We start from the raw sequence: 20,314 nt of genomic DNA, 5'->3' as shown, positions 1-20,314 counted from the left end.
GGCGAATTCCAAATAATGCCTTCAGGCTAAAATGTATTAATATTCGGTTTGAGGAAGACCCATAAGAAGCAAGTCCCATGATGGAATTCCGGAGACCACTTGAATGGCCTCTCTAGGAAATCGAGCTTTTTTGGGATTTCATTTTGGCAAAGGTTAGTTCAGGTTAGCCTGTCGAAAGCTGTATTCGACGTACTTACATTAAAAACTAGATGTTGTACTAACACAGCCAGAGCTTCTGCGGTGCGAGGGGATGGGACCGACTTCTTGGCAGGGGCCCGGGTGGACAAAGGGGCGGGGGGCCGAACTGAGGGTGGTGTGCGACCCCCCTTAAATGTGGGCTTGTTTGATTCTGGAACAAAAAGAGTCGTTATGGCCTCTGTAACAATTCACATATTTTAATTTGTAGTACCGGAGGCAATGGTCTTCGGATTTCAACCGCGAAGGGTATAAAAAAGGGAAGTACCACAATCGACATTATTCGTATCTGCTAAATTTAATTTCGCTTCTGCCCAAATGACGGAAGGCCTGTTCAGTTGATTTATCGAAATATTGATGGGAAATTTAAAAGTTTGATGGGGCACGCAATTGCAACATTGCGGGCGAAACATGTTCAAATCAACTTTGCTTTTCCTTTGAGGAACTATTTTAAGAATACCAAACGTAAACGAAGCAAAATCATCGTTGATCCGATATTAAGTTTACGATTTTCTTTTCGCCTAAACAACGCCTTCGTGACTCAATTGGCCAAAACCAAAAATTTTCGTTGGGCCTTAATAAAACATCAGTTCACCGCAGTTATATTTGGCTGAAAAATTGTGAATAAACAGAAAATTAATTCAAGCTATTACTCGGTATCTTTCGTCCCGAAATAAGCTCCAAAAACGAGAACCTGTGAACTTGGCTCTAGTTTGTATTCCAAAAATACATATCGAAACGTCGGATTTGCGCGATTACGCAAAGCTCTAGTAACGCTATTAATATGACGCACAGTCTTAAGTTGAATCCCATTTTTCAACCGTTTTGTTGCCTTAAAAGCTCCGTTGAGTGTTAATTTAAATGCACATTAATAACGTCACTTCCGAATCGCCATCAGTGGCCTGCTAAACAAACTCTTTTAATTAGTAGTTAGCTTTTCGGGTCAAGAGGAGCAATAAATTTTCGTTCATGATCGTTGGGTCTCATGGGGAATTTCTTGCTATGTAATATACTCACCCTCTAAATCAACATACATAACATCTACGGTCGGCTAAGAGAGAACTGAAGACATGCGGTACCCACTTCTCAACACTTCACTTTCAACACGGCGAATATTTTCAACGGTTCCCAACATTTTAACTATTGTTTTCGGCGATTTAATTACATACCAGTTAACCCAACATCCCCTCATAAGATTACTCAACGCCATAGGTAATGAATGGTCTTGGTCTGGCTTTGTCACATTATTTCAGTCTTGAGTAATTAGGCGTTAACTGTTTTTAATTTGACCTTGAAATTACAGACACCTTAGTTTGGTATACAGGATGTCCCAAAAGTAATGGGACACTGAGCGCCGGCAGGTTCCCGCCATCAAAATATTATGATCCGGTGCAATTGTCGTATTCCGAAAGTTAACATTAACAGAGACACAGGGTGTTGAGGTTTAAATTTTATTTTTTGATTTTATATCATATCTTCACAGTCTTTTGGCCCGTGCTATTGAAATTTAGCATATGGGGGTTTCCGGACGTGGGAAACAAACTAGTGCTGTCGGTTTTACTGTACTTAATAGGGGACGCTACTTGAAACTGTCTTGGCTAGTTACAATAAAAGGGCTCTAATTTTTTTCTACGCAGCTCGAGTAGCCCTATTAGTAAAGAATATTATTCTATTTAATACTTTAGATAAAAAAACGTATACCAGTTAGTGGTCTTAAAACTTTACCTTTTTTTGGATATTTGTCGTTTTAATAACATTGATACGTTCATAATGTAATAACGGTACATGCGCTATGGCTTTCTGCAAATTAGAATTTAGAAAAAAATTGCCCAAAACCAACTTAATAGTTCGTACAATACAAATAAGCCAGTATATCTAGATAATTTAAAGATCAGTTTTGTATTATAGGGAATTACTTCGCTAGCTCTCGGCTCTATTCAAGGATACATTCCTGTAGGAACATCCATGAGGCATTAAACTAAGAAATTACTCGAAAACGGTCAAGTTTTGGGGCTTCTAACAGGTTTACCTTTTTTATCTAGCATGTTAAACAAAATAATATGTTTTATTAATAGGGCTACCGGAGCTGCATAGAAAAAAATTGGAGCCCTTTTAACTAGCCAAGGCGGTTTCAATTAGCTATTAGCTACAATAAAACCTACGGCACTGTCTTGTGTGCCACGTCCGAAAACCATCGCATACCAAATTTCAGTCTCATAGATCAAAATACTGGTAAGAAATAAAATTTAAACTTTAACACCCTGTATCTTTGCTAGTATTAACTTTCGGAATATGACAATTGCGCTGGATCTTAATATTTTGATGGGAGGAATCTGCCGTTGCTCTTTGTCCCATCACTTTTGGGACACCCTATAGACGGGGCTTTGAGAGAATAAATTTGAGAATATGAAAATGAGGAAGCAACGGTTGGAATCCGAGAATAAGAACTGAAATTAATTCTGGGTTGGGCAAAGTTGTCCCAATTCTTAGCCTGCATTTCATGACTTATTGTACGGATTTTATGAGGATTTCTTTGCTTGCAATGTCCACAGCATTCTTGAATGATCAAGAGCTAGTTATCGCGAACTAACCAAAACCAATTTGTAGGTCGCTTTAGCCCTGTGTACCTAGTACCTAATTATTTCTAATAATTATGCCCGAGTCGAATTTTTCCACTAACACCTATTTAATAATGTATTCCTTTATCCGCCCAGTTATTATGCTATTTTTTAACACTCACAGTAATTATTTCCACAATTAGCCAATTAACCGACGCACAGCACTTATCAACAATTAAACAAAAAACTACCGAATTAATTTCGCTGCATTTTTAAATTAGCATTAGTATCCGGATGTTGAGGTTACTTTTTAAACCATTCTTAATTAGCCTAATTAAATCAGAGCCAAAACATTCAGATTTATGATTTTCCACGCCGCATGCATAACTATTGTGATATGCAAGTGGATCGCAACCGACATTTAAATTTGAATCATTGCAAACTTACTTTCAAGATTGAAAAATGGACATAATTTTTTTTATTCAAATTACCCAACACATTTGCAATCTTCACATACGCATCGTTTCTTTTTTCCTAAAACGTTTCCTTTCATCCAATTATTTATACTCCATTCCGCAATAGGAAAGTGTTCCTTGCAATAATGGACTGTTACCGCAATTCCGGTTTATAAGGAGGATTAAATCATCATATCTTTTGTTTGTTTGTTGGTTCTTTCACACTTCCATTGTGCTGGAAGACATTCGAGATTTAGATCATTTCACGTAGGATTGTGAATTTGGCATAGATGAGATCGGAAAATTCGCAATTTCACGCAGACTTTTGTCCCATGGGAAGATTGCCGCTAGTTTAGAATCCATTTTGCATTTTCACGTCGTTTTTTGTTAGGAAGGTTGATTAAATATTTCAGTAATGTGTCGGTTCGTTTGCAATGGAAGAAATAGTTGAGATAAATTGCCGGAATGTGCTGATGCAACACAGATTTTTTTAATAGTTTTTGTAATGGTGAATTTCGATTAAAAGGCAATTGTAGGGCTCAGTTTGAGTACCTGAAAGGACAACGCATTGACTCAAAGACTGTTGGGAAACATCTTAAATCAACACTTTAAATCGAGTGCGTAACTGAAACATTTTGGCATTAATGTAAAGAATCTGTTAAATCAGCACTAACTGTCGAAGTTATTCATGAACATAAACGAATTGTTCAGATAATGCGGAAACAATGTTGACAACACAAAGTAAATTCCATGTTTCCTTTTTGGCCAAACACCAAAATCACCGACGAAGAAGAACATCAGTTACGGATTAATGTTACAAAATAAGTACAGTTTTCTAAGGTCTATTGATTCCATATTGATTAAAATTCTCTGAAAGACTAAACACTTCCTTGAGTTTGGTTTGGATTTTATGGTTATTACGTGTTAACATTAATACGTAGACAATGCTCGAACCTACGATCAGCACTTCTGGCACGAGTGCCAAACTTTCCCATTCACCTATCTCTATTCACCTCTAGCCGAAAAGCAACTCCTCAAGGTAAATCCGCATTTTAAGCCAACTAATCAATAATTTCCCATTTTCCGGAATCTCCACCATCAATCAATGTTTCGATTGAAGCGCGTTTTTTTAGGGGTATGAGGTATGCATATCACACATTACCGTTCTATTTTTTCGCATTACACACTCACGACGCGAATTTGCTTTGAACTAACTCTACGGGATGTACTACAATAATATAGGCCTGGCAGCGCGGTTTGGGTTTGAAAACAAACGCCAAGACCATCGGCGCGAAAAGCGTTTCTTCATTGAATGGAAATCTTGCTAAGGCAAACCATAGATGAAGGCGCGTAGCAGCTGAAATTTCCGCACCAAAGGTTTGGCCGAAGTTCAACATCGGCATTGTTGAGAAGCTTCAGTAATGTCGAAAATCTGCTCTGATGTTCCAAGAAGCTGGGAATTTTTTACAAACAGATGCAAATTCAACATGTTGATAGCGCTCGAAAAATGCTAAAATAGTGTTTAATAAGCCTGAATACTCACGGGAATCCCCTAAGATATGTTATTAATTCGCAATAATCTCTTGCAATGTTCAAAATTGTAACAGGGATATTGAAATTCCAAAAAAAAATCCTGATGTGGTTCAAAAATTAGAAGCTAAGTTACCCTGGCAAAATCTCCTACCCGGAGACAAACTAACTTAGCAATCTTAGGAATGTGCCCTTTTTTAATTTACAATAAATAATTATTGGGGTTAACTAAAAGCACTGTCATGAAACGTAAAAGCAATTTAAAGGAGCATTTTTGGCGTAAAGCGGTTAGACACGCGTTCCGAAAGATGGTGCCAGCGCATGGTGTGATTTTTGCTTTCGCTCCTGGACAACTTACCAAAAAGTTAATAGATGGCGCCAAGATTCACCAGTTAGGTTTAACCGTTACATAATTGAAAGGAATATACATTCGCCATTGTCAAGAATTGTGATCTAATCTTCCATTTCTCTTGGAACTTTGAGCTAGTGGAAGATAGCTCTACAACATAAGAAAAAAGCTGATAAGCTAATCGCTGTCCAGTGTAACTCAAGTTGAGCCTGCATGGGGGTATCTTAAGAACTATATCAAAGATAGAAAAAACGGTTAAATGATTAAAAAAGTTTTAAAAAATGAAGAGAATTTAAGACATAATTCTATGCCGTTTTAAAAATGATTTTGAGTTTTTTGTTTTTCAGATAATTACACACAGACAATTACAGGTTACAAGCATGTTTATAATTATGTTCTCATAATTTCATTAGTCGGCATTGTGACGTGTTCTAAATTCTTAAAATTTTTATTCAAATAAAAATTTCGATTAAAAATTCAAGTAAAAATTTAATTCAAATTGTATTCTCCCTTTGTAAATCGATTTCTCGTTAAAAATGTTCATTCGTTAAAACATTAACAACGTAAACCAAGTGTCTTAAGAATTTTGCATTTAAATTTAAATTGAAAAAATAAACAACCTGCTTCAAACATATAGAACATTTTTAAGAATTTCGGTCAGGCACAATGCCAAATAGTTTAAATATTAACAATACAGTTATAAACAGGCTCGTAACAACAAAACTTGTAACGGGCCATAATCAACATGTTCGGCCTGCTGCTTCAAATCGTCGTGATGGGGTTCGCCTGTACGGCCCGGCAAAATATACGCACTTTAACTGTACTATTCGTGAAAGTATTAATTCAATGCTGGACATTCGATTAATTATTACGGGGTTATCACCTTTTACGCCGAAGTGTGCCAGATGTAATAACAATGAAATATTGATGTATAAGCATTTTACCCAAATTTCTTTATGTTTCGAATACCTTCCGATAGAGTTGAGATTTTAAAAATTGTAAAACATTTTATTCCTCCTTAAAATATGCTTTTTTAAAAAATTAAATCAACTTTGTATCTCAGTTCGTTTCCAAGATCTCCATGCCGTGAATTCTTATGTGGAACACCCCGTATATTCTACAAATTCTGATAGCAGAAGGATTCCAGGGTTGAAAAAGACCATAACACTTCATAAAAACTTGGAATGCACACTTCAGGAATCACATCATTTTGGACTAAGTATTCAGAACTGCCAAAAAAACCCTAAAGATATTTATTTTGATTTTCTAAGATATAATTCCTAAAATTTAATAAAAGCATATTTTAAAATTGGTAAATAACCTAACAGCAGAAATAGCAGTACTCGATAGATGACGTCACGAACGACAAAAAAATTTAAATTGAACTTTAATTACATTCACCACTGTCAAGAAAAGAGAGAGAAAAGGTAAGAATTTCTCATAAATCGAAAGAAATTTGTGGAAGCCGGAATCTCTTGAAGCTTCTCAAAATCGCTTATGCTTAAGACTTTGCTTTAGTACACAGGGAAGTCTGAAATGCATGGCTCAGGAAATAATAGATAAATTCCTGTACAAAATTAACCCACCACTGAAAATATGCCACAATTTTGATGTTAAATAATTTCTAATTAATTATTTTTGAAATTAATTATACGCTCACTTTTTAAGAACCGCACCACGTACTGACATTTTCAGCAAAGTCCGATATCATCGCATACTTGTTTTTGGTTCACTTCGATATCTCTGATAATAAAGAGGTGAGAGTACTGGACTAAATTTTTTTCTGTTCAAATTAAGTTTTTCTTTTAAATTTATTGCAAGTGTCATTAGTGAATTTTGACAAGGGATGTAACGAGACGAATTTTTTTTCCTGAGTTTTAACAATGTTTCCTACTGAAAGTGATCTAAGCTATTATATATACATATGTAGTTGCAAGGTTTGTCTATTGCTTTCAGTTTTCTCGGGTTTTTTGTACTTTAATTTTTTTTGTTAATTGGTAACTATCATTCAAACAAGAGATCCCATGACCACATTTGCATTAAATGTCAAACGAGATCCAAACTTTACCTGTAATAAATTTAAGAAAATAATCCGAGTTAAAGAAGAGAAACCGACATTAACTTTGCCTAGGAGACCACAACTTCTTTATTATTAGATATACTAAAGTAAATCAAAGAAAAAAATATTAGAAAAAACATGGCTCGAATCTGATTAAAAATGCGAAATTTTTTAGATGCTACAATAATCCTACAAAAAAAATATATATATGTTTGGTTCACTCAGTAGACAATTGTAATAGAATTTCGTTAAAAATATAAAGACATGATGATATTTATAATGAATGGATCTAAAATTGGAAAAAAAATGTTAAAATCAGCGAACAGTTTTAGGAGTTATTTAACGTTAAAATTGTATATTTTTAGTGGTGTGATAATTTTGTCTAAGAGTATATTTTAAGAGATTTTCAATTTTGGAAATTTGTCAGTTGAGAAACCGACATAATACGCAAATGATTTTCTGGGAATATGGCTCAGGTTTAGTCCTGTGCACTACATTATTCAAATATCATCAAAGAAATCCTCGTGTGTATGGTCGCCTATTTCTAATTAATAATCGCTTCTTTTTTAGTCGTTACTTCCTTTCCGGTTCTCATACCGCTAATGTGGGCCTGCATTCGTTTAGATTACTTTGAACAGTGAGCTAGAGGAATAGATAATGACTGAACGTTTCGGTATTCCCGCAACCGTTTCGATTTATTGAAAAGAACAATCAAATGGGAAATAACGACTTAGTGTTGCCATAATGGCCTAAAAATAACGGTGTGGATTGAGAAAAACATACATAGTCTCACATATGTACGTTTATTAATATCGAAGTATAGTGGGTCAATAGGGAATTGCTGCAAAGTGAATAATTGCTGAAGTTGTAATATGGAAATCGAGAAGGAAATTATTCATATTGTGTTTGATTTTACTTGATAATGGGCAAGCAAATAAATCAGGGGATTTGAGAGGAGAAATTTGAACCACCTGGAATTTAGGGTAAACTGTGAGATCTTCTAAAGACTCATCTAGATTCATTTAGAATGATGAACAACATGCGGTATAATTGAGGTTCTACTGCCTCTTCAAAAATTGCAAAAGCAATTAAACGATCAACTGAGTTTTGCGCCTACGCTGTAGGCGGATAATCACGTAACCACATCCCATTTACTGATTCGCGTGTAAAGGAAAAGCTGCACATTCTCCACTTCTTCATGAATGAAAGTCGTTCCGACGTAATTTAATATATGGACATGAACTTGCCTCGTTGGTACCAACAACCTGTCACAATTCGCAGTAACTTACGTAGTTAACTGGTTTGGTGCGAACCTTGCGGTACCCATTCCTTTATGTCTGTAGAGATACATTGTTGGGAAAGAAGCTCATTTCATCTTACATGAGTGGTGTGTTAATATGTTTTAGACAAAACATCAGAGATAGGCACTCCAGACATTATCAATCTTGGCTATTAGAGCAAGGAAGTGGTACAATGCACATTCTCTTCCAGCATTAAAATTAAGTAACAAGGATTTGGTGACTGAACTGAAGTGAACTCTGACGGTATTAAAAACGAGATCAATAATTATACTACAGTTGACCAATAATTAAAGGTAACCGGTTTGCCTTTTATGGGATTACGGCAATAATATCAATCAAATTGCTGTATAGATAGTATAATAATATTAGTAACAATTATTTGAGGAGAAAGTTGTAATGGACTTCGTGGCGGTGGACACGAAGTATCTAATTTAAATCAAACAACTTTTGCAGCGGTTGAATTCACCTCATTTGCCTTTTGAATTCGGAGATCTTTACAGAATCATGCTGAGAACCATTTTGAAAGAAGAACCATCATATTTTGGTCGGATAATAATGCCTGATAATTTAATGTTTTTACCAAAAACTCCATTAATTTACTGCACGTTTCCATCGTAAAATGGTTCTCAATTAACCCAGGTATCATCGCTAAAGTGTAACGACCGATATTTAAAGGAACCTTTTCATTTTTAATGTCAAACTGTTATTTAACAATCGACCGTAAATCAATTTGGCAATGGCCGCAGGCAAAACGTTTCGATTATGGTATTATTTACTGGTTTATTACTCTTCTCTCATCACGTTTGCAAGAAATCGCAACTTTGTCACAATACGTTTTAAGTACTATTTGTTTCTATAACTGTACTCTTTTGTGCATAAGCGAGATGTGGTACCTATGGTCATGCCCAGAGGAAGCCCGATATAATAAAATTTGAGAAAATTTAAAAGTGAACTAAGGCCAAGAAATTATTGTATGGCAACAAGACGTTATCACATTACGTTACACTCACAAGACATTATAATAAATTACCTATAAACACCGTTATAGCGGTGAAATTATCACCTTTGTAATTGCTGTAATTTTAGCTTAACATACAGGGTAATATGAACGTGTTGCAGCTTAATGCTATATGTATGGTTTATGTAAATCAGAACGTTTATCTGAAATTGAAGATAATAGGAATAGAATACGCAATATGTAATTTCCCATGTCTGTGTTTCAATGTTGTAATAACAAGAGCATGTAAGGAGTGAGGCGAACTTTATCGTAATTTTAACAAAGTTTACATTCACCATTGTCAAGAAACTTACGAAAACTGCATTTTTCAGAATTATCATTAAATTATCAGTTGAGAATCGGTTTTGTTATAATGAATTAGGGATCTTTTTCTAGAATGTAAGGACTTGTCATGTGACTTCTCATTTTATGACATTATTGAAAATCATTCGTTAAAGTTGATGTAAAAATATCTGAAATCCTAACTATGGACAATCAAATTCATGCAAAGTGAAATAGAGTTTTACTTAATGAACCTTGCAAGTTTTTCGAGATGAAAAGTCCTCCGGACCAAATAGAAATTAAACACAGTGAAATGAAAGATAATGCAAAAGGAAGAATGGAAGCAATATATGATACAACGAAGTTTAGATAGAGATGAAAACAAAGGAAATATTTATTTACATTATAATGGAAATCGCTTCGTTAAAACACAGCGGAAGCGAATCATTTGGAAGTGAAAACAAAGGATATGGATAGTATGAAAGATGGCAAATAAGCATGAACTGACAATTTTGTGCACACACAGCTTATTAAACTTAAGAACGTTAATGAAGCGCTGGCTGTAAATTATTGAAAATGTTATGCAAAACGCTTGGCATGAAGCAGAAATTAGGCAAATGATGATTATAAGGTAGAAAGAAATTTGTTGAAAGTCCTTTGCTATGACGTAATAATATGAAGATAGTGTCCAAAATTGAAAAATACTTCATTAATGAACACTATTGAATTATCAAGGTGATTTAGTTACGCACTTGTTCCGGAAAATGGCCCCAGCGCGGTGATTATCTCCGCACTTGCCGCAAAGTACCTAAACGGAAAGGGGATAGGACCAAAAAATATTAATTAATCATGATTAAAATGTTAACATTTGTATTTTTACCTGTGAATTTGTTATGGAACTAACTCCTTGCACAATGAAAAGTCTGATAGTAAAAGTAAAAAGAGCGCTTCTAACAATAGCCTAATTAATACTTAATAATGCTGCTAACAAAGCGAATATGTGGCCTGCGGCTAATTTGCTTAAAGTATTAACTCTCTTCGCGTTCTGATAATCCCGTCGCTCTGTTCTTCACGCTTTTACCTCTTTTGACTTAGATATTTTATTATAAAATTAATAGTTCTGCTGTTATTAGACGAACATTAATTTAAATTCTAGCTCTAGCTACCAGAACAAACAAGCCTCGTATATTGATTTCGACAGCACTGCACCCCATTATTGAAAAGATCCATTGTTCAAAAAATGGTGTAACATGGGAACCGTTCAAGTCCATTCTAGCTGTTGCAATAACGTTTTGCAGAATTCGCAGGTAAACAGGATTTGATATAAACATTAAGCTTGCAATTCGGATTAGCGATAAAATAGCTGAAAACAATAATGCAACTAGTTTCACGAAAGTAAAAATGACCGTGCCATCATCCTTTCACAAAAACTTTTCCTTTTCAAGACGCTTCTTAAAACGGACAGCTAGTCGTAATTACTTTTGCTAATCCGATCTGAAAGAATCCCATAGTTGTTGAATGCAGATTGTATCTTTTTACACATATGGCCAAGAATTGTATATAAACCATCGGTAGACACATGGTGGAAAAAATAGTGTTGTCGTTTCTCTTTGAACACTCGAGTCTTTGCACATGTCAGAATAACTTGTATCATGGGCCTTGTTCAATGTTAAAACAGATGTTAAAAAAAGAGTTTCTCCATGGAGACTACATGAATGAAAGGCGCACCTCTCAATCTGCTTACTAGGAAGGTTTAAGTGACGACAACATTATTTTCTACAAGAGATACATCCGATGTTAAGAGCAAAACAATGAAAGTTACAGCGATGCACTTCTGTAAAGACATCAGATGTTACAGAATCGCACCATTGTTGTACATTTTTTTTTCGCTTTGAAGCTGGATGTTCTATAATCCATATAATCTTCTAGTAGAAAAAGCTGGGCAAAAGAAGTGCCACACCGATATTTACCGCTGACAGATTTTAACCTTTACGGTAGTTGCCTCAAGGCCGGTTTATTAAAATCTTAATAATTTTACCATCTAATATAAGAGGGCTACATTTATGTCTTGAATTATAATCTTGAATTATGCCTTAAATTAAAGGGAATTGCCCTGAAAGTTATGAAATCCCCCAGCGTTAAATTCCAGAAACCTTGAGGCAATTTTTGACTAAATCAATCGTCCTGAAATATCTCTGAAAATAAGCGACCAATTGGTTGAAACCCTCTTTCAGCAAAATTTTGAAACTGAATTATTTCTGAGAGCTTAAAGTCAGCACTAAAATCGTTTGAATCAAGCGTTAAAGCTCAATTTCAGCATTAAATATAACCTTGAGACACGTTAATTTCTGACATTATCACGATCCGCTATATTAAAGTTATTTTGAAGAAATTATGTCTCAAGTGTAATTAAACCAGATTTCTCAACTTAAATCACTTAAATCAAGCTCATTGGCGGCTTATTAAGTCCACAGTTGGTGTCTTGCAGATCTTAATCTTTAAAACCCAGAGATATCACTGGCAATACGGGTTTCTCTAAAATCCGTACATTTTGATATTCCCATTAAGGTTTCTGGGGCATTTGCCTCTAACTAATTAATTCATAAACAATAATTAGCGTACTTAAAACATTTTAATAGATACAGAATCGTTATAGATCTATAATGATTAGGTTCTTGTCAAGACAAGATTTACGTTATACATAGAGAAGTACCTCATTAGTAGGTTATTATAGTTTTTATGCAGAATTATACGAATACCAGCGATACATTATACTTCTCACTCATTCTAAAATACCGTATTTTTCGGACTATAAGACGCACGGAACGATAAGATGCACTTCAAATTTAGAGACGATTTATTGAAAAAAAAACTTTAATGTTATCTTCGGACCATAAGACGCACCCAAAATTTGAGTCTATTTTTCTATGTAAAAAGGTGCGTCTTATAGTCCGAAAAATATGGTAACTGAAAAGATCATGGGGAATTTAAAAATTAATGAAATTAACGTTTTCAGTAATCATTGATATTCAACATTCATCATCTTGACAAATGCTCGTTGCGGTTTGATTTGCATCTCTCTTCACTGTGATAAAAACTTGTATTGCATTTCAATATAGACAATAAGCTTAAATTTTACAGACTTTTTTTATTCTACGGTGGGTTTATTTCAATTTCTTCATGGTTGATCATCTTCGTCGATTCATGCTTCTTAGCCGCAATTGGATTTATTGCATGCCTCGACCTGCTTTATTTTATAGATCTTCATCATTTCTTTTAATTTAAGGACATGATGTCTTGAGAACGAAATTTATTATGCTACGCACGTGAGGGCTAGTTGTTATTGCATCTTCAATCAAATTTCCTGGCAATGCGGACTTTATTCCTATAAAAGGTGACAAAAATCCACATGTAATTAAATTTTGTTTTTTTTTTTAACGAATTGGAACTGAGGTCACTGAATGGATTTCTTCCTTTCACTCTTTGGCCGTAAAATTTCCTTTTTATGAAGTGATTCTTCCTTTGCAGCCGTCTGACAATAACTACCACTTATCCTCTAAATTGGATTTAAATAATTAGTCTTAAACATATTGCAGGCACCCCATCGAAACTATCATGTATCACTTTCTATGTTTCATAGACGTTTTAAGCTGATTTACTGGATAAATTGAGGTCTCAAAAAACTTTTAAAACTAATTGAATTATAACAAGGCGCCAATGATACTTGTGAAATAAAATATCTAATTGTTTTTAAGCGCGAAAGAGATATTTGTTTGTTTTTCTATTGAAAATTTTACATAAATTCTGGCTATAGGCCGGAATTTGCTGTTAAAAAAATATATCAAATCAGAATTTCAAAACTTTTCGACTTCGGCCTCAAATTCCAAAAACTATAGGAAGATTAGATACCATCCATATTTTTACGTTTTTTTTCAATGTCTCTATAGGTTTGTTTTTATAATACAGTATTTTATATTAAAAAGTGCACTCCAAATAAAAATTCGAAAGATTTCCGATTTATTTCTCAAACCAAAAAAACTATTCATAAATTAATTGAACAGAAAGCTTTATGCATTAATTTCATCGTTGTTTATCTAGTGTTTTAAAGCACTCTGCCGCTTCCTTTTTGTATTGCCATAAAAAGCATTATTCGTATAAAGTAGCGTTAAAACCATCAAGCATGTGCAAGAACTAACGGAAGGATGTGAATTACCATTTTAAATTAATCAGTAAACTTCCGTTACTCTTCATAATGATCTTAACACACATTGCATATAGAGTCATCGACTTTTAAACCCAAAATCCTACCTTTGCTTCTTTTGGGCGTGCGAAAGGTGGACCAAACAAAAGCCTTGGCCTGAATCCTGTCATCATGTGTGAAAAAGTCAATCTCACTATTAAACTGTCTTTTATTCTTCCCTCTGAATCCCATTTTACTCCGGGAACTGTTGTTATTAACGTCTACGACACTGGCACTGAAGAACGACTGCAATTTATGTAAAGGACCCATCGGGATATGGAGGTTGGTTTATTTTATCATAGGGGTATGGTATTCTGTGTCAATCGATGCGGAAATGGAGGAATTTATGTACCGGCGATATGCTACAGATAGTACCGACTGAATGAAGTTTAAGAAGCGAGCTCGTGCAAGACACGAAGAAAGAGTAACGAAGGAGAGGTAACTGCCGCAGACGTAAATGCAGTACTAGAATAAAAGTTGTAGTGTGAGAAAATTGGGGTGAAAAAATGCGAAAGAGGAAAGTTTAAAACATTTTTCAATTCTTAATTCTATCCACCAGTGACGTTAAAATTGTAAAAATTTTATGTAATTCGGCCTTATCAAGTCTTCAAAGTGCGTCGTTTTGGCCTCGCTCTTAAGGGTATTCGAAGTGAAAAAATGGCCAAAGTTGAAAAAACAAATTATAATTTTTTGACTCAACTCTGGATTTTTTCGAACAATAAAAATAGAATGATTTTTCTCATCAGCATGATCGTAATTAAAAAACACGGTTCCAGTTTAGAATTTGCATTCAAAAATCGTAGGAAGAAAATATAAGGATTTCTGGAAATATCTGGATAATTCAGTCAAAAAAGAATATTTTGACAATACGCAGAAAAACGCTTTGAACTCGATAAAACGCAATTCTCTGCAGTGCCTTTAGACAATATGACAGCTTTATAACTACCACTTGTAAAATGATATTTCCAGATTTAGGCTCGTTCAGGTTAGAGCAGGATATCCGACTTATTTTTTAAATAGATTGTTTCACGACTATCATCAGCATGGATAGTTCGTATTCAGGTTAGTTCATATTTTTAGGAACTCGTTTCAGCAGAGCTGAAGTCATTTTTATTCCAATCAGATTCCTAGATTTGAAGAATTCGAGACTTTAAGAGTAAGGAATTATGGATAGATTTTTATTTGAAATTTGGGGGATACAAAAATCACTGGAATGAGGTACCTGACATAATAACGTTTTAATAAAAGTATAGGAAAAACAATAAATTATATAGATCGAAAATACAGGTCTTTCTTTGAGATCAAAGAAAAATTCACAAGAGTTTCACCCGGTGTTCAGCGACACGAAAGAATGCAGTGTGTAGGAAGAATGAGAGCTTTTCTCAAATTATCAAAGAAGAAATTTCACTTTTAGGAAAATATTCAAATATATTAAAATAGAACGAATAAATTCATTTATAATGGGGTTTTTGGAAAACCACTTTTTCTGAAAAAATATCCCCTAACGTGGAAGTAGGCACGTCACTGGAAAAGCTAAAAGATATATTTTTCTGATAAAACATATGCGTCCTTTGCAGTCGTCAACATCTTCAAAATTTCATTAAAGAATCTTTAGCCCTTTTCGAAGAAATTTAGTATTTTTCATTTTTTTAACTATATTTGAACCCCCTGTATCTGCTAAAGGAAGCCTTGTCGGACGTTGGTTTATATAAACCTGCCTTGCTATATAGCAAACCGTCATTATTTTTGAACGTTAAATACGCTATTAAAGTTATACAGGTAAAAACTGAAATACCCTGTATATACTATTGTTTCCCAGGTTCCCATGGTGGACATTCTTGTCTTGGACTCACTGAATAGGTTTTCTTAAAAAATTACCATTTGGAATAAATTACGGAAACTTATCTTAGCATTGTAGTCGTACTCCTCACGCTCTTTAAGGTCATCTCGAGTACCATCATCAACACTAAACAATTCCGTTCCCACATTTTTTTGACGTTATTGCATACAACTCACGCATATCATAATGCTCCATCGACACAAACAAAATTACTTAATAAAGGGAATAAAAAGTTGTTGAATACTGGGTATTGTTTCGTGAGAGACGAATTGATTCTGTTCTTGGTGCATTTAAATGGTGCACCACGTAAAATTTCGAATCAGGTTTATTAACAAGGGACTCCTGGAAAATTTACTTCGTTGCGATTCTAAAATCGGCCAGAAGACCGGTCTTAGATTGCTCCAAAGGTGGCTAACACGATTATGTCCCGCTAACTTCCATGCCTCACACTTTCTACAAGAAGACTTGTCAAAGTGGTAAATACGACTGCAAGACACCAATAAACACCTCTCAATGGGACACTATCTCATTTTTACATCTGGCAACCGGCGAAGCAGAAAACTGTCAGGCACAAAAGCCGATTATACTAAAATGATTACAGTTAGGCTTTCAGGTGCGTGTCGTACCTATAAGGCAACTCTGCGACTTGATATCATCGTTCTTAGTAATCTGACGCGTCTCGCACCTCGGAATTTCGATGAACCAACCGAGATTTACCCCTGAATAGGTCGATTAGCTGCAGCTTGCAAGTGCAAAGCGTGTTTGATTCAATCGTTGCAATGCTAGAGAATTAGATGTTAGGTCCATAGTTTTGATCTGGATAGTTTAACAAGCCTAACGAGGTCGCTCTTCATATCATTACCATAACAAATAACTGTTTTTCCATGCAAATCAGATTGCGAGTGGAGAAAAATAAAGAAAAAGCGCCACTACATACTTACTGTGGTAGGTACCATACACACCCACAAGTGAGTTCTCTACGCTCACTTTATTCTTACAACCAGCTGCAGTTAGATCCGCTTAACTGGCATCTTATTCAATATAGCGTAAACAATCAGGAAACGTGAAATATTGCCACATTACATTGTCTAATATTTGCATACCTAGTTAAAACTCGCATTTAGCAAGTAGTTATTAAAAGTAAGACAAAATTGCTGCAGTAAAAATTCACTCTCTAACAAGATACTTTTCATTCGAAAACTTTAATTACTCAGTCGATTAATAGAACGGCCATGTACATTTTGCAATTATACAAGAACATCTTGTGTATTTCACCATGAAGTTTCTATACTTGGCAGCCTAAAAATGCATGTGTGAAAACTGTGCTAACGGGTAAACCCGCATTGTTAGGCAGAAGTTAATTTCACTATAGAAAAAGAAAGTTTTTTTATTTTTTAAGTGTAACTTGTTATCGGCACAATAAATTTATATACAGACAATTTTTGAAAAAAATGTCTTACCTTTCGTAATTTTTGAAGGCAGTTTCTTATCTTTCGAAGAAACCAATGGTAGCTGCTTTGGTTTGGGGTTGGTGGGTGGAAGGGAAAGCCCAGAAATGTCGCATCCATTTTTCTTAGCTGCGAGAAGAACAAGAAACGACCATAAGGAAATAGTTTAACGTAATTTATATCAAGGTTTTAAAATAACAAAATTTTAAAATTAGCATCATTTAAACCATTTCAATTTGTTAAATTTGTTTGGTAGAAATTTAAGAACCTTTCACGTTACACATTTTCAATTAGAAGTACATGACTTTCAGACATGCTACATTTCTAAATACAAGTTCAGGTATTTAGGACCGCTTAAGGTTATAATTTTAACTGGAAATTCAGGGAATGAATTTTCCCTCAAGATGCTAAATATTTGAATAGAAATTCAAGTCTTTCAGATCACACTACGGAGCTAAATGTCTAGATTGAAGCTCAGGTCATTCTGAGCTTCAATTCAGAATTCTAAACTTTTAATTAGCTATTAAAATGTTTCAGCCCACACCAAGGTGCTAGATTTTTATATTAAAATTTTGGTTCTTAAACTTGGGGATATAAATTTGAAATTCAGATTTTCAGAAATTCTCTTTAAATCAGGTTTTTCGTAATTCTGGTAACTTTATAAATTAATTAAATTTCTGTGGATAAACGTATTAAAATATCGATAAATTTATTAAAATGTATATAAAAATCACCGCAAAACTTAAGGAAACTTCGAATTTTAAAAATTAGTTACCCCATTTTTACAAAGCTTCATCATTTTTCGGGGAAGCGGTAAAAGTTAAAGTAAGTTTTAAGCTGGATATGAGTTTCTTATAGAATTCTTTAAAATTTTGCTTACTCAACCGTCTTTCTATCTCTTAAAGTTTTCAAGATACCAGTCATGCATCAGCAATTTAGACCACATTATAGAAATTTTTCGCTTGATTGCCTACATTCTTATAAAACTGATACTTCAATTTTCACTGCTGTGAGTAAAAGAAATTTTCGCAGGATTCGACGGTGAACATATCATGAGTTTCGAAAAAGTCATACTAATTTATTTATTTTTTATAATTTATCTACTTGTGAATATATCACGAAATTTATCATTTTGTTTGACATTTATTTTTAACTTTTGATCAAACAAATCTCATCACCTTTGAGCCACTTACTGCATATTCTATATGTTCCGTGAGTCATATCGCTAAAAATCCTTAAATAACAACTTAACGCAAAAGAAAACCCCACATAATCTAATTAAGTCTTTCATGGTTAATTTGTACCTGTGTGAAGGTGATTGAACTTCAAATTTTATCAAGTCTCCAAACACAATACTTTTCCTTCGCCATCATGACAAGAAAACAAATACTGTAGCGCAAAAGCTTGACTGTAATAAAATAGAAATATGTATTGGAATAGTGATAAATGGATGTTAAAAAAAAGGAATAATATTGTGTAAAAGATTACACACATTAAGTGATACTAAAGTTGAAGATGCCTCGTCTTAATAGAAAAATTGCTAAAAGGGCAAATTTATTAATGTAAAGTCGGTAAAACACTTACCCCACGAAATCTGATTAGCATAGATAGTTATTATTTTCACAAGATAGAAAAATTACAAATTTACTGCTACGGCGATAGCTGAGGCAAAGATGAGGCTGTGAAGTAATCTAAGGCAGTAAATTTGTATTTGCACCAAGTAAAAGATTACTATTTTTTTTCGACTGGTAGCGATTTAAATCCTTCTTCATTTGATTTTTGTACATTTTTATAGGTATTAAAAAATGGTTGCTTTTATTGCTTAGGGAGTAAAACAATTTTTATAGCCGCTTGTCTAACATACATATTTGAAGTGATGGTTTTTTTTTATATTTTTCTCTTGATAATTTTTGATGAATACTAGTTGAAATTAATAAAATTATCTTTCTCACGGATATCAAAAATGTGATAAATTCCTCTTAAACAAAATGCCAACTTACTTTCTGTTAAATTCCTTTGATTCTGCAACGTTAGCTGGTTTGCAGTTAAGACTTTAGTAACCTGGATGGACTCCTTTTTTTTAGAGGCTTTGGCAGACCCTGCAACAAAACAAACACTGAAATAGTAGGTACATAAATAACTGCTGAGAAATTGTTTTTGTCTCAAAAATGTGATTGAAGCTATAAGTCATCCAAAAACAGCCCAAGAGAACCACCCAACTTACCACTTCTTTTAGTAAAACCGTGATACTTCTCCTTTCGCTCAATCCTTTCGGAAGCAGCTCTAGCAAATTTATCTTTCGAAGGTTGCTGACCCATTTTCCCGTCTATTCACATTTTATTGACACTAGACGATTTTTAATTTTTTTTTCATTATTAATGTAAAAGTTTTTTGTTCGATTAGAACCATCAACACATGCAAGCAACTTTCTGCAATGCCAAGACAAAGTTAAAATGGTTCTTGTTTTTGTCCTATCCGAAATTTCGATAACACGTATCTCATGTTTATCCCAAAGTTTTTCTCGTGTAATTACTGAATTGATAAGTGAACGTGCTCAACATACAAAATTTGTTGGATAAAGTTGAACGGCTAAGGGCAGTTATTTTTGTAGGTCAAGTGTTTCACATTTGCTCTTTTAAATTTGATTAACGCTCCTCCAAAGTGAGTATTGGGTATTTCATCAGTGTCATCAGCTTTATTGGTTATAAGTCTGTAATCCATTAGACAATCCATTAATTTGCATGGAAACCCTGACCCATATCCGCCACACCTCTTTGCTGCAATATGGTTATGTAATATTTCTCGGCTCTGATAGCACATATGAAATCAAAAAAGGGCCATTCTCAACCTGAAGATTAAGAGCTTTCTCAATATTACGTTGCACTTATTTCTCTCTTTCTGATATTTTACTAGATATTGTTATGCATTTACTTTTAGAGGCTCATTTGTCCAGATTTAAATACCTACTCAACTGGCCCAAAAAACAGACATATTACCACTAAAACGGTGACCTATAATCTGTGAGCCTGCATCTGGAAATAGAACTTAGCCAAGTGATTT

General features: G+C 34.2%; 1 protein-coding gene across 1 annotated transcript in view; it reads right to left on the bottom strand.

The window, feature by feature from the left end:
* LOC136409180 (restin homolog) overlaps positions 1 to 20,314 on the bottom strand; it is a 51,624-nt gene that overhangs the window by 2,932 nt on the left and 28,378 nt on the right. Inside the window, exons 6-8 of the mRNA XM_066390527.1 lie at positions 19,255 to 19,353; positions 17,267 to 17,383; positions 198 to 349 (exon numbers count right to left, since the gene is read on the bottom strand). Coding sequence (XP_066246624.1) covers positions 198 to 349; positions 17,267 to 17,383; positions 19,255 to 19,353 — 368 coding nt within the window. The remainder of the gene's footprint in view (positions 1 to 197; positions 350 to 17,266; positions 17,384 to 19,254; positions 19,354 to 20,314) is intronic.

This window comes from Euwallacea similis, chromosome 5, assembly GCF_039881205.1.
Source record: "Euwallacea similis isolate ESF13 chromosome 5, ESF131.1, whole genome shotgun sequence".
Classification (NCBI taxonomy): Eukaryota; Metazoa; Arthropoda; class Insecta; order Coleoptera; family Curculionidae; genus Euwallacea; species Euwallacea similis.
This window is presented reverse-complemented; position numbering and strand designations above follow the sequence as displayed.